Here is a 16,128-nt window from a genome sequence, read left to right on the forward strand (position 1 = left end):
ATGTTATACTATTTGTCCGCCTTAGCATTCTTACTTCAGCAACTTCTACTTTTGGTACATTGTTTCATAGCTGCCCAACATTTTGATTTATCTAGCACAGGGCCTTATAGCATTCTCTAAAACTTTTCTTCAGGGTATTCTACAATCACACAACATGCCCCGAAACACTTCTCCATCTTACTCAATCTGCTTTAACCCTATCTTCTACAATTTCTCCTTCAATTTGCATAATAGATCCAAGGTATCAAATCTAGTAGTGCTATTAACTTATTGACCATCATATTCCTCCTACCATGACTTCTACATTTCATATATTTTGTCTTATTTCTTCTCATCTTAAATCCTCTAGATTCAAAAATTTTTATTCATAATTCTAACAAAGATTCTACTCCACCTCTGGTTTGATCAATCAATTCAAGACTATATTTTGGCAAATAACATACACCATAGAACCTCATTTTAGATGCTCCTAGTAAGTTTATCCATCACTAATGCAAAAAGATAAGGACTCAAAATAGACCCTTGACCTACATCCAAGGTCTTAAATTTCGATTTCGACTCAAATTTCGAAACTCCAAAAGTATGGAAATTTCGACGAAAATTTCGATTTCGATGTCATTTTCGATTTCGATTTGAAAAAATAACGGAAACTAATAGTAAAGCATGAAATTATTTGTGAAACTCTAGAAATGGTTAACAAACATAATAATATAAGTTTTAAGACTAATATATTACAAATTAAATACATTTATGTTTTGTATGAAGTAGAAAAGTAGTAAAATAGTATGTGCATCAAACATGCTTGTAAGATAATGTACATTAAACATATTCAGTTAATGCAAATGAAATTCATAAATCATTTAAAAATTATTTATTATACAAATATTGATAATTTAGACATGAATGGTTAAATAAAATATTACTATAAGTTTATTTTTTCATATAATTTCAAAAGCACTTGTGATAACCTTTTGTTTCAATAAAATAAATTAAAAGAGAAATTTCACTTCACTCTTGAATCTCTCATTTGAATTTCGACAAAATTTTATTGCATAGTTAAAATTTCGACAAATTTTGCTAAAATTTCAAGGTTTTGATATATTTTGGATGATTCGTTGAGATTTCGATGGAAATTATGCAAGACGGAAATCGATTGCCATTTCGATTTCGAGGGTGACGGAAATTGGAAATTTCGACAATTTCGTGGAAATTTAAGACCATGCATACACCAATAAGAATTGAAAATTCACTAGACTTTCCTACTACAGTATTAAAGCTAATCATTATTCTATCGTACGTATCTAAAAGAATGCTACAGTCAAATATTTATTCCCAATCATAACCAATTTAACCAAAAAAACATGATCAAAATACAGGAGTCTTATAATGCAAATGAATTTCTCATGCAGATGAGACAGCCAGCTGGCATTCTAATATACATGAAAACCATTTGAAACTCACGCTCTTTAGGTCAACATATTAATAAGAAGCTATCTTAGCCAAACATTTGACCGTAAAACCATTGAGAGAAATAATGATGCAATTTCCATTAATTTTAATGTGGTTTCCTTGGCACCAAAGCTACCATTTCTTTTTTCTGCTATCTAATTGAATATCAGATTACAGAATTAAGAGACTTACACAAATGTGCCACTCATAGAGAACCTAAGCCCAAGAAAAATGTCAACAAGAAACTTCAATTTTCCATTCTCCTTGACAATCTGAAACAATAATGTTAGAAGACTGAGGAAGCTACCTTGTATTTTTGTAATACAGTAGACATAAAATGCAAATGCAAATGCAAAAGAACACCACAACTTCTACAGCATCGAGCGTCGTGATAAAAATTCACCTGCATGCCCATAAGGCCATTAGCAGCATTCTCTATCCAACTATCTGTCACTGTCTGCAACAAGAACAATAAGACTTATTTCAAAGAAGTGGGCAATGGGAATCCAAAACATCTTCCGTTCTACATTATTTAATTAAGAATCGCCAATACTTGGAGAGAAATTTTCCCAATTCTTTTTACCATGAAAATCTATGCAGAATGCAGTGACTTCAATTGAAGAACTAAGTACTTGAATTTGCAATCTAATATTTACTTTTGATGAGTTAGTACCTGGCATATGATAAAAATAATAGCAGAAAAGAGTTCGTGATGCCTTTTTCCAGCTGTAGGATTGTCAATTTTTTATGTATTGAGGAGTCACTATATAATGTAGGCTTACACATAAACACATACATGCACAGAATTTGTGTCAGAGAGACGGATCTCTATTGGCTATGTTCCATTATTTCTCCTAGTTTATGCCTGTTAAAAATGGTTGTTGAACATATTTTTACCACTAACAAAAATGGTTATCAATGCGGACTTTCCTTTTTCATATCAATGAAGGCATTGTTTGGTAGCCTAACTAGTTTACCAATAGGAATTGTGAAAGCAATAACTAATGTCATGCCACCTTAGAACAAATTTTGACTAATTTTACATGCTGACATGGCAGTTCAAAAGGTGGCATCTTAAAATAAATTGACTCTATCATCAATTAACAGTCAACAAATTGTTATGTGCACCTCAGTCAAGATAGATTCCTTTCAGACATAAAAGTCAGTAATGTGAAAGTTTTGACAGAACATCTACTTCTAGGATAGCACATGGATTTGATAGCCTACAAAAGAAAATGTGTTATCATATTGCAAAAATTTACAACATGGGATAGACAAGGAATAATTTTTTCCAAATTTTACCATGAGATTTTGTATTGCACCCTATTCCATGTTAGATGGAATAATATGAACTTTTGCATTAGATAATTGTTCCCTCATTTTTCCACTCTGTTCCTAGGAATAGAGATTCCATGGACCAAAGTAACATGAAAGTCTACACAAAGGAGTCAAGATGATTGACCATGCAGATAAAACAACTAAAACAAAGTAAGATACCTTTTGGATGATAGAAGACATTAGAATAACAGTGAAGGATTTAAAAGGATAACTATCCATTCGTTGTAATCTACTTAAGTTTCCATTTTGATCTTCTACCACACTAATTGCAACCATATAATCGAATCCAAATGGTAAATGAATCCAAATGGTAAATGAGAGCAAGAACATGAAAAATGCAACATCAACTGCACAAGACTCCCTCACCATATTTGCGGTTAGGGACTGCATGAAGTATGCAACATTACCTCCATATTTGAATAGGTGTTTTATGAATTGGTTAGGTTTGAATGTAATACCATTCCTTTGGGTCAAGGCTTGCCCTCCAAACATATATAATCAGAGAAAATATATTTAAGGAAACCCCGGTGATATCAATGAGTCTTCATCTTGATCCCATTTCACTCCATTTACAACAATATCTTATCATAACTCATCCTTTTCTTGCTACTACCTCAATGACATCCTTCTAACCTATTCCTATGCATTTGTAGAGCATTACAACTGCACCACATTGATCCTAATAAATAGAAACAGCTATCTTCTACTTGGCCAAGTGGCCCAAACCATCTCCCTTTTGAGTTCCCTCATCTTGTCAACTGCCGGTGCTCCTTCCAGGTTATTAAATAAACTATTTCTATACAGCCTATATCAATCTCAAAAATACTCACACAAATGATGATTGCATGGAGTCACGTTGTCCCAACATTATACACCATTAAGCATACCTGGTTTGGCACAGCCATCTTTTGGTGTATATTGACGTCTTCAAATTATCCACATTTAACAATATTCATCTTTAATTGTAGACTTTCCAATAAAAACAAAAATCAGACTCTATTTCACCAAAATACCTGGGAGCTCCATATCAATTTCCACTCTCCTTCTATGAGTTCTGAGTCACCTTCTGCTGCATCCTTGTTTGAAGAGATTAGCTCATCAATTGCCTGCAGAGATTATGCCACGCAAGATGTCATTGTACGGATGCTAAGCAACAATATTACATTTCTTAAACATAAAACTTCAAAGATTAGCTCATCAGTTGCCTGCAAATGTTAAGCCATGTGATTTATCATTACAGAGATGCTATAGCAACATGACATTTCCCTAAATAAAAGGTTCGAAAACACAATTTTACCTCCTCGACTCCTGTACCAGTGGATATGGCATTCAGCAATCTTTGCCTTGGTTCAGTCCTCTTTTGGAGCACAAATGTGGTGCCCTGCACTACAGAATGTGGCCAAAGATCCTTAATCCTTAGCAAAATACATATTAAAAGGGAGAATTTTGAGCAGTTTTGTAGCAACTAACAAGTTCATTTATGATAAGATTCCTATGCTACCATACCGACATGAAGGTAACGGATAAGGTGTTGATTATTAGATTCTGAAGCAATTAAGTGCTGATTTACCTTATTTCCTCTTGAGATACGAACATTTCCTGAATGCGACAAATATGTAGTGTCTAACCAACCCTTTGCTTCATCTCCAAGAAGCCTAAATGGCACAGGATATGGAACCTTAAATGGTAAAAATTTAAAAGAAAAAGCTGCTCTATCAAACTGGAAAAGGATTCGTTTCCCATCTTTAATTGATGCTGTTGCCTGAGAAAGGGGGAAAAAAGATTCGTAATGCAGGAAAAAGAAATATCAATGCATAAGTTGGTTAACATGTCGGTTTAAAATGGATAAGGTTTTCTTTTTCTAATTACAATGAAATCAAAATCATAACTCATTTAAGTTTTGTTCAAACTTCAAAATAATGATTGAAAAGAACAACTAATGCTCAGTAACATAGACATTCATTCAAGATGCATATGATTGACAGATTATTTTATTCTACACTTAATTCAGTGCAGTTCATTTATAAAAGCCTTCAACAAGAACATTAATATTATCATTATTATTACACAGAAAGGTCTGGGCAGGGAGTGAATTTCAAAAATTTCTGCAATAGAAATGTGCATCCAAGGCATGCTCTAGGAATTGCTATACATCCTCAAAGGGATCAAACCACACACATTTGAAGAATTAGCTATACGTGCACATGACTTGGAGATAAATATTGTAAGTCAGGGTAACCAAAATCTCCCTGTGGTTGATCATAGGAAGGAAAAGGAGGTAAAGAAAGATACCAAGCCTTCAAAAAGATCAACCAAAGGCTCGATGTCTGTGAATACTACCCTCATCAAGATTATTGGAAAAAATAAGGAAGAAAAGCAAACTAATTATCGACCAAATGGTGAAAGAAGATGCCCCAGTTTAAAGGAATGGGGGGAGAAATGGTATCCATTCGCTAATTCAGATGTTTTAGAAATGTTTGACCAGCTGCTAAAAAATAAATTGATTTGAGTTTTCGGAATGTAAAAGACCTGAAGAAACGGGGAAGACCAATGATCCAAATTATTGTAAGTATCACTATCACCAAATTCTAGGTCATCCTCTTCAAAAATGTTTTGTATTCAACGATCTTGTCATGAAGCCCACAAGAGACAAAAAGATAGATATTGAACTTGAGGACATAGCTGAATCCAATCATGCCACCACTGCTCTGGGGGCAACGAATACATCACATTCATGCCCTTTAGCTGGTGAGCTAAACAAAAAATCATATCAATAAAAAAACTCAAGCTCATCTAATTTGGTATTCTTGAACCCATTATATTGGAATGCCCGCTAAAAGTATTAGAGATTAAATCTGATAATGACATTGGGTCGATATCAAAGGATGAGAAGGAATGGACGCTAGTATCATGACGCAATACAAGCGAACCATGACTTGCCCAACCAAGGCCTATTCCACCAAAAAGGCAAAAAGAGAGAAGAAGTTCACACACACTCAAAGAGCAAAAGAGGAAAGAAATCAATAGCTAAGAAAGTTATAGTCAAGAATGTTGATGTTCTGCAACAAAAACCTTGAGAGCCTGTTACATTTGGACAGTATTTTCCACGAGGGTTCTTCCAAGATAATGAAGTTATAATAAATGTAATGACCTGTTATGTGATCCATGATGAAGATGGCTCAAATGGAAGAGAAGATGCTACGAATTCCACTTATGATTATCAAATTTTGAACAACTCGAGGGTTTACCATTTCACATTAGCGTTGATGATCTCATCAAACTTCTTAAAGTTGTGTGAGAAAAGCTAGTACATGTCCTTAAAGGTATGGAGGACATTGACTATCGAATGCCTTCAAACCTTCAAGTGAAGGCAGATGATACCCTTCGTGCCAATTGTCGGTCCATAATCTCCTTTATAGATGAAGGTCTTTTATTGGATTCAAAACCACATAATCAACCACTTTTTGTTTCTGATTACATTCAAGAAGAGAAGGTTAATCAAATTCTTATTGATGGTGGATCTGCAGTCAACATCATGCCAAACGTAACAATGAAGGAACTTGGAATCACTATAGATGAGTTATCTCAAAGTCGCATAGTAATTCAAAGACTTCATCAAGGCAGTCAGTGTGCAATTGGTATGGTTTGCTTGGAACTTATTACAAGTGACTTGCAAACTAGTGTTATGTTTCATGTCATTGATGTCACAACAACTTAAAAGTTGTTGTTAGGAAGACCATGGATTCATAAAAATGGCATTGCACCTTCAACTCTGCATCAATGTTTCAAATATTTTCAACGAGAGTTGAGAAAAGTAGAGACTGATGTCAAACCCTTTTCAAAGGAAGAGACTCATTTTGATGATGCCAAGTTTTATCAAGAAGGCGAGGAAATAAATGAAGCACTCCCTTAAGATATTCCTTCTACTAGTGGTGTGAAGCAAGGGGGGGGGGGGGGGGGGGAAAGCAGGTTGAGTCCTCTAAACCAATTGTAATGAGATTAAGAGTGTCCCACTGACAACAAACACTACTAAACTACCTACTCATTCATTACAAGATGAAGACGATAAATCTTTACAGTCTTTCAATTTTTCTATAGTTCTACGCTACGTCCCATTGCCTTGACGTAAGAAAGAGGAATCCCCATTTGTTGAGTGTTCTAAGTTTGCAGCAAGTAAGGAAACCTCCCATCAACTACTAAAGAAAGAGGATGTTAAAAAACTCAAGGAAGCATATGTCACGGCTTTAACAAAGTTGTGTAACTCTATTGTCAGTAAACCTTTATATAGGTTTATTCCTTCATCTCAAACTTCTTTGGAATGTGAAAATCTTTTGAAGCAGCAAACAAAAGAAGGTTTTGACCCAAAGCCTATAAACTAATGAAAAAATCAAGATTTAACTTTGTAAGGCCCAATTCAATGGGAAAGTTGAATCCAGAGCTCACCGTTGAGAATATCCATGGTCTTAGTGGAACATAATAGAAATTACAGCAACAAGGGTTGGACATTCCTTCCTCAAGAATGGGACTTGGTTATAGTCCAAAGGCACTAGTTAAAATGTTGGAAAGTTTCAAAATTTATCCAGTCAACTCTCCTTGATTATAGGAGAAAATTCTTTAATTATGTAAATCTACTCTCCTTGATTATAGGAGAAATTTCTGTAATTATGTAAATAATGCTGCAAATCAGGCAGCATGCTGGCACTGAACGTGTGCCTGAAATTCTGGGAGCATGTGCCTGAAATTCTGACAGCAAGCTGGAAATCTGCCTGAAAATATGGCACCCACTATGTAAATTTCTTCTATATGATGAAAGCAAATCCTATGGAAGGTATATTCAGACAAAAAACTGACATGATATCAGAGCCTACTGCTGCTTCTTTGCTGCTTTACCCTGGTTTTTAGTTAAAAAAACAGAGTATTTTTGCACTTTTTCTGTTCAGCCTTCACTGCTGAAATTTCTTATTAGCAGTTTCAGTTCTTATTTCTACCATTGCCAGCCTTCATTGCTGGTGGTTTTGTTCAGCCTTCATTGCTGATATTTCTTAGAGCAGTTTCCGTTCTTATTTCTACCGTTGCCTGCCTTCATTGCTAGTGGTTTCCATTACTTTTCTGTTCAGCCTTCATTGCTGAATTTTCTTTTCCTTTCGGAAGTCATAGCCTCTAAAACCTAGGCCTCACTGCCTTAACTCTGTCCAGACTCCATTATGTCTGAAATTTCTGAAACTTCCACCATGGCCAGACCTGAACCTGTGGTCAACACCAAAACTGAAACCACGGCTTTGGTTACTGCTAATCCTACTGTTTTGGCTGCTGCTAATGCCTCTGTACAGTGGTCATGTCCCAATCAAAAATCTCGAGTATGGTGTGACTATTGTAATAAGCCACGCCATACCCGAGAAACCTGCTGGAAACTACATGGCAAACCAACAAATTGGAAGAGCAGCAAACCTGGACCTGGAAACAACCAAGTGATTCCTAGAGCAAATGAAGCCCAGACCAATGTTCTAAGTTCAGAGCAGATGGATCAGCTTCTTCAACTGCTGAAATCCAATCTAACATCCGGTACTTCTATTGGTTCCTTGGCCCAAACAAGTAATATGTCGAGTGCTTATTCCAACTCTTTAGCCTTTGCGCCATGGATTATTGATTCAGTTGCATCTGACCATATGACTAATATATCTCAATTGTTTCAATCTTATTATCCTTGTCCGGGTGATAAAAAGGTTAGGATTGCAAATGGGAGTCTTTCATCCATCGCAGGAGCAAGTTCAAATTAGAATTTCCAGGAAAATAGAATTTAAGTATGTCCTTCATGTTCCTAAACTTACTTGCAATCTTCTGTCTGTTAGTAGATTATCCCGTGATTTCAACTATCGTATCATATTCTTTGATTCTCACTGTGAATTTCAGAACTAGAACTTGGGGGCAATGATTGACATTGCTAGGATGATCGATGGCCTTTATTATTTTTATCATACCCCATTCAGCAATAAACAAGCTCAGGGCTTGAGTGGTAGTACTAGTTCAATCCCCGTGCATGATCAAATAATGCTTTGGCATCTTAGATTAGGGCATCCTAGATTTTCTTATTTAAAATATTTGTTGCCTAACCTATTTAAAAATTTGAATTGTACTTCTCTTCATTGTGACATATGTCATTTATCAAAAATTCATCGAGTTCCTTATATTTCAAAAAGGCTACCGTGCATCAAAACCTTTTTATTTGATTCATAGTGATGTTTGGGGTCCCTCTAAGGTTACTACCTTATCTAGAAAAAAATGGTTTGTGACCTTTATAGATGATCATACTTGGATTTGTTCGGTATATTTGATGAATGGAAATCTGAAGTTGAAATATTATTCAAGAATTTTTATAGTATGATCGAAAACCAATTTCACACAAAAATAAGCATACTTCGTACAGATAATGGTACAAAATATTTCAACCAAGTTTTGGGAAATTTTTTGAAAGATAGAGGGATTCAACATCAATCCACTTCTCGTGAAACCCCACAACAAAATGGTATCGTTGAAAGAAAAAATTGTCATTTACTTCAGGTTGCATGGGCTATAATGTTTTCAATGCATATTCCAAAATATTTGTGGGAAGATGCTATTCTAACTGTGTTACCTTATTAATAGAATGCCTACCCGTGTGCTGCAGTATATCACTCCTTTGGCATGCCTAAAAAAATCATTTCCTAATAATAGGATAATTTTCTGATATACCTCTAAAAGTATTTGGATTTTTTTTTCATATTTTAACTCACCTTAGATCTAAACTTGATCCTAGGGCTGAAAAATGTGTTTCTTGGATATGCTCCCAATAAGATAGGGTATAAATGTTTGAATCCAAAAAAAAAAAAAATCACATTAGTATGGATGTCGTTTTTGTTGAAAATCAGTCTTACTTTAACCAAACTTATCTTCAGGGGGAGAAAGAGAGTAGTGAAGATCAGTTTTGGCAAACTTCTATACCAATGCCTAATGTTTTCCTTGTCATTGACATCCCTATACAAAACATTCAAGGAACTGAAATTTTAAATAGTGAAAAAAATGGAAATCCCAATCTGCCTGTACAAAGCATAAGGGAATCACAAACAAGGGGAGAATTGCTATAGAATAATCCCTCTTCTGAGGTTCGTGTTTATACTAGAGGCAGGTATCGTTCTAATACTAAGGATTATCCCACAATTTCATAGCATAATCAATCATCACCTCCAAAAACTAGTCATTTGGAAATCCCAAGTAATACTTCTCCTACACTTCCAGTTGATCAATCTACTGACCTTGATGTACCTATAGTCATTAGGAAAGTAGTCAGAACTTGTACCACACACCCCATTGCCAAATATTTATCATACCATAGATTCAATCATAATCATAAGGCCTTTACATCCAATATTTCTCACCTATTTGTTCCAAGGACCATTCAGGAAGCTATGGATCATCCGGATTGGAAGTTAGCAGTTCTTGAATAGATGAATGCACTACGGAACAATACTACTTGGGAAATTGTTGATTTGCCAAAGGAAAAGAAAATTGTAGGTTGCAAGTGAGTGTTTACAGTTAAATGCAAGGCTGGCGGCAATATAGAGAGATATAAGGCAAGACTTGTTCCAAAAGGACTTACACAAACATACGGAATTGACTATCAAGAAACTTTTGCTCCAGTGGCCAAGATAAACTCAATCCGAGTGTTACTCTCCTTAGCTGTACATTTCAACTAGCTCTTACACCAGTTGAATGTAAAGAATGCATTTTTAAATGGAGATTTAGAGGATGAAGTGTTTATGGAATTATCACCAAGTTTTGAAGGTAATCTTGGCAGAGGTAAGGCGTGTAAATTGAAAAAAATCATTGTATGGGCTCAAGCAATCTCCGAGAGCTTGGTTTGAATGCTTTGGCAAGGCTGTAAAGGGTCATGGTTACAGCCAAGGTCCTGATCACACCATGTTCTATAAGCACTCAAGTGAAGGGAAGGTTGTTATTCTAATTGTCTATGTTGACGATATTATTTTGACAGGTAATGACAGCAAGGAACTCTATAAATTAAAACAAACGCTTGCTAACGAATTTGAGATTAAAGACTTGGGTGACTTGAAGTATTTTCTCGGTATGGAATTTGCAAGGTCAAGAAAAGGTATTTTTGTTTCACAAAGAAAATATGTGCTTGACTTGCTTGGAGAAACAGGTTTACTAGGGTGTAAAGCAGCTGAGACACCTATAAAGCCTAATCTTAAACTACAACTTGCCAAGCCAGAGGAAGTAACCAGGAAAGACCAGTACCAAAGATTGGTTGGAAAGCTACTTTATCTATCACATACACGTCCTGACATAGCCTTTGATGTCAGTATGGTTAGCCAATTCATGCACTCACCAGAGCCTGACCACTTTGATGCAGTTTATAGAATCCTGAGATATTTAAACGGAACTCTAGGAAAAAGGTCTATTGTTTGAAGACCATAGGCATCTACAAGTTAAGGTATACACTGATGCAGATTGGGCTGGGAGTATAACCGATCGAAGATCAATTTCTGGTTATTGTGCCTTTGTTGGTGGAAATTTGGTTACATGGTGAAGTAAAAAACAATATGTGGTAGCTAGGAGTAGTGCAGAGGTTGAATTCATGGAATTTGTGAAGTGTTGTGGATTAAAAAATTATTGGAAGAATTAAAAGTCACTAATCCGCCACCTATGAGACTGTATTGCGATAACAAATCTGCCATAGCCATTGCTCACAATCCAGTGCTTCATAATAGAACAAAACATGTTGAGGTCAACAAGCATTTCATAAAGGAGAAGCTGGACAGTGAACTGATTTGTTTACCCTATATCTCTACTACTGAACAAGTAGCAGAAATACTTACAAAAGGACTACCAAAGAAGCAATTTGAAAATTTGATTGGCAAGCTAGCTATGGAAGACATCTTCAAACCAGCTTGAGGGGGACTCTTGGAAAGTTTCAAAATTTATCCAGTCAACTTTCCTTTATTATAGGAGAAATTTTTGTAATTATGTAAATCTACTCTTCTTGATTATAGGAGAAATTTCTGTAATTATGTAAATAATGCTGCCAATCAGGCAGCATGCTGGCACTGAACATGTGCCTGAAATTCTGGCAGCATGTTCCTGAAATTCTGGCAGCATGTGTCTGAAATTCTGACAGCATTTAGGTGCTGGAAATCTGCCTGAAAATATGGCACCCACTATGTAAATTTCTTCTATATATTGAAAGCAAACCCTATGGAAGATATATTCAGACAAAAAAATGACATAAAATATCAATTAAAGGGAAAGTTAAGGAGGCAAATTCACTACATATAATAGTAAAGATCGTGAATGAGCCTAAGGAAGAACATACCCAATCAATTCCTCGCACTTCGGGGTTTGACTGTATTGGATCAAGCTCATCAAGATCTTCTGTATTTGGAAGACTCAGTGTTGTTGTCCCAAGTAAAGGAAGTATTTTGAAGGCTCGCAAATCTGCCTTGGAATGCTTGGGAGTTAAAAGGAACTCATCATGGGTGTCTAAAAGCAAATTAAAAGTAGGAGCATCAAAGATAATGGAAAAGGATGATCAAGAGGCTTGTAGCCTTGTTTTATCTCGTATGAGGCGTTCATCTTTGTTGGAGGTTAACACAAATGGATCACTCAGAGTGAGGAAACATATCATTGTGCATACTGGGCAGCCTCACACTGAGACCATTTTCCCTAATCATCATGTTATGATAGCAGAGGATGAAAGCTCAAATAATTCTGATGAAAAAGTACAGGATGCTCCACCAACATTAGAAGATGGAGGTCAATATACAGTTGCTGGGTTAAAGGAAATCAATCTCCAAACAATAGATGAACCTCGTCCAATGTTTACCAGCTAGTTACTCACTTTAGATGAGGAGGAGTAGTATTTTAAACTTCTATTTGAATACAAAGATGTGTTTGCATGGACATATAAAGGGATACCATGTCTTGATCCAAAAAATTGCAGTGCATCACTTGACCATGAAACAAGGAGTCCAACTTGTCAAGCAAACACAAAGAAGGTTTCGTCCTAAACTTATCTCACAAATCGAAAGTGAAGTTAATAAACTTTTAGAAGCTGGTTTTATAAGAGAGTTTACATATCCATCACGAATCGTTAATATTGTCCTGATTAGCAAAAAGAATGGACAACTCGTGTTTGTGTTAACTTTCGTAATCTTAATAATGCTTGTCCAAAGGATGATTTTGCATTACCAATTACTGAAATTATGGTGGACGCAACAACAGGCCATAAGGTACTCTCAGTTAAGGATGGATGGTTCCTCTTATTACGACCAAATAAGGATAGCACTAGAAGATGAAGAGACTGAACTGCTTTTTGAACTCCAAGAGGAATATATTGTTACAATGTAATGGCTTTTGGATTAAAGGACGCGGATGCCACTTATCAATGCACTATGAGAAAAATTTTTGATGATATTCTACATAACAATGTTAAATGTTATGTTTGATGGCTTGGTAGTAAAGACTAAATTTAGAAGAGACCATTTACAGGATTTTAGGGCGATATTTGATCATCTTGGAAAATATCAACTCAAGATGAACCCTTTAAAATGCACCTTTGGTGTCACATCAGGAAATTTTTTGGGGTTTATTATTCGCCATTGAGGTATTGAAAATTTGAAATAGATCAATCAAAAAGGTCAATGCTATCCAAAATATGCCTCGACCAAGGAATCTACATGAGGTTAAAAGTTTGCAAGGATGCCTTGCTTATATTAGTCATTTTATTTCAAATTTCGCTTATTGATGCCACCCAAGTGAAGAAGGATATACCATTTGAATGGGATGAAGCATGCAAAAATGCCTATAAAGGTATGAAAAAAATATTTGCTTAAACCTACTGTGTAGGGTGCTCCTATTTTTGAGAAGCCATTGCTATTATACATTGCCACCCAAGAGAAGTCTCTAGGGGCATTGTGTGCATAAGAAAATGAAGAAGAAAGGGAAAGAGTCTTGTACTATTAAGTAGAACTCTTAGGGAGCTGAGTTGAACTATTTGCCAATTAAGAAAATGTGTTTGGCACTTTTCTTTTTTGTCAATAAGTTGAGGCATTACATACAAGCACATACAGTTCATCTATTTGCTAAAGTCGATCCTATTAAGAATGTTCTTTCAAGACCTGTCTTGTCGAGACGTTTAGCAAAGTGGGGAGTCATTCTATAGCAATATGACATCGTATATGTCCCACAAAAAGCTATCAAAGGACAATCACTGGTAGATTTCTTGGAAAGTCATCCAATCCCACTTTAGATGATCTCGCAGATGAGGATGTGTTCTACATAAAAGTACTCCCTCCTTGGAAGATGTTTTTCGACGAGGCAGCTCGTAAAGATAGGGTCAGGGCTGGTGTAGTGTTTGTCACACCACAACAACAAATATTACCACACTCTTTTACGCTTAATGAGTATTCTTCAAATAATGTTGCTGAGTAATAGGCCTTAATTATTGAATTATTGATGGCTACTGAGATGGGAATTTCACATATAGAAGTCTATGGGATTCTAAACTGATAACTAATCAACTTTTGTCACAAGATGATATCAAGAAGGATGATTTGATTCCTTATTGTAGGTATGCTAAAAAACTTATAGAGAAATTTGATTACATAATAATAGAACATGTTTCAAGAAAGGAAAATACGCAAGCTAATGCCCTGGAAAATCTTGCCACTACTGTTGCTGTCTCTAAAGAAGAAACTCAGTTTGAATTTTCCAGAGATGGGTGTTACCAATAATTCATGATCAGCAAGAAGAATAAAACATGATATCTATTTGTTTTGTTGACAAGGAAGATTGGTGGCAACTAATAATTGATTACCTCCAACATGGAAAGCTTCCAAATGGTCAACGGCATTGAACCGAAATCCATCGATAAGTAGCAAAATTCATTTTTACAAAGATACCCTTTATTGCAATTCCTTTGATGGGGTATTTCTTTGATGTTTGGGAGAAGAGGAAGCTAAGCAAACATTAGAAGAGGCACATTCAGGGGTTTGTGGCGCTCATCAATCCGGACTGAAATTGCATTATAGGATTAAAAGGATGTGTTATTATTGGCCCATAATGCTACACAACTCCATGGACTATGCAAAGACATGTCAGCCTTGCCAATTTTATGCTAACTATATACACCAACTATCGAAGCCCTTGCATCCTACAGTGGCTTCTTGGCCTTTCGAAGCTTGGGTGCTTAATGTGGTTAGACCTTTGCCAGATTCATTACATGCCATTTATACGCAACAAATTATTTCTCTAAGTAGGCAGAAGCTATTCCACTTAGATAAGTGAAGAAAAAGATGTAGCTGAATTCATTTGCACACAAACCATTTATAGGCATGGTGTTCCTCAATTCATCATAAGTGATAATGGAAAACAATTCTTCAATAGTTTGATGGATAAGCTTCGTGAAAAGTTCAACTTCAAATAGCATAATTCCTCATTGTACAATGCCCTAGCAAATGGACCTGAGGAAGCATTCAACAAAATGCTTTGTAATTTTTTAAGAAAGGTAATTTCAAAAGAAAAAAGAGATTGGCATGAAAAGATTGGAGAAGCATTATTGACATACCATACAACTTATAGAACACCCATACAATTCAGCTTCATGCACTTGTTTACAAGGTCGAGATGGTACTTCCACTTGAGTGTCAAATCTCGTTATTAAAAACAGTTGTTTTGAAGGATTTGACTCCAGAAGAAATGGGTCAATTATGGCTTCAAGAGTTAGAGATCTTAGATAAAAAGCGGCTCCAGACTCAACAACACCTTCAATGCTACCAAACTCGTCTCTCTAAAGCTTTTAATAAAAAATTCGGTCACAGTTCTTTCAAGTTGGAGATATAGTGCTGGCCATGCATTAGACCAATCAACATGAAGTTTCGCTCTAGTGACAAATTCACTTCTAAATGGGTGGACCATATGTGATACAAGAGATTTATACAAATAATACATATTAAATAGTTGACAGTAATGGCTTATGAATTGGCCATTAAAAACAATTGTTTTGAAGGATTTGACTCAAGATGAAATGGGTCAATTATGGCTTCAAGAGTTAGAGATCTTAGATAAAAAACAAAACCTTCAATGCTACCAAATTCGTCTCTCTAAAGCTTTTAATAAAAAATTCGGTCACAGTTCTTTCAAGTTCGAGATATAGGACTGGCCGTGCATTAGACCAATCAACATGAAGTTTCGCCCTGGTGACAAATTCACTTCTAAATGGGTGGACCATATGTGATACAAGAGATTTATACAAATAATGCATATTAAATAGTTGACAGTAATGGCTTAAGA

At 35.6% G+C, this 16,128-nt stretch overlaps 1 protein-coding gene across 1 annotated transcript in view; it reads right to left on the reverse strand.

Moving 5' to 3' along the window:
- Positions 1-16,128, reverse strand: part of LOC131149290 (probable plastid-lipid-associated protein 12, chloroplastic) — a 49,313-nt gene that overhangs the window by 3,165 nt on the left and 30,020 nt on the right. Inside the window, exons 5-9 of the mRNA XM_058099626.1 lie at positions 4,358-4,549; positions 4,085-4,168; positions 3,801-3,893; positions 1,853-1,906; positions 1,642-1,721 (exon numbers count right to left, since the gene is read on the reverse strand). Of these exons, the coding sequence (XP_057955609.1) occupies positions 1,642-1,721; positions 1,853-1,906; positions 3,801-3,893; positions 4,085-4,168; positions 4,358-4,549 (503 nt within the window). The remainder of the gene's footprint in view (positions 1-1,641; positions 1,722-1,852; positions 1,907-3,800; positions 3,894-4,084; positions 4,169-4,357; positions 4,550-16,128) is intronic.

Source organism: Malania oleifera, chromosome 2 (genome assembly GCF_029873635.1).
Source record: "Malania oleifera isolate guangnan ecotype guangnan chromosome 2, ASM2987363v1, whole genome shotgun sequence".
Taxonomy (NCBI): domain Eukaryota; kingdom Viridiplantae; phylum Streptophyta; class Magnoliopsida; order Santalales; family Ximeniaceae; genus Malania; species Malania oleifera.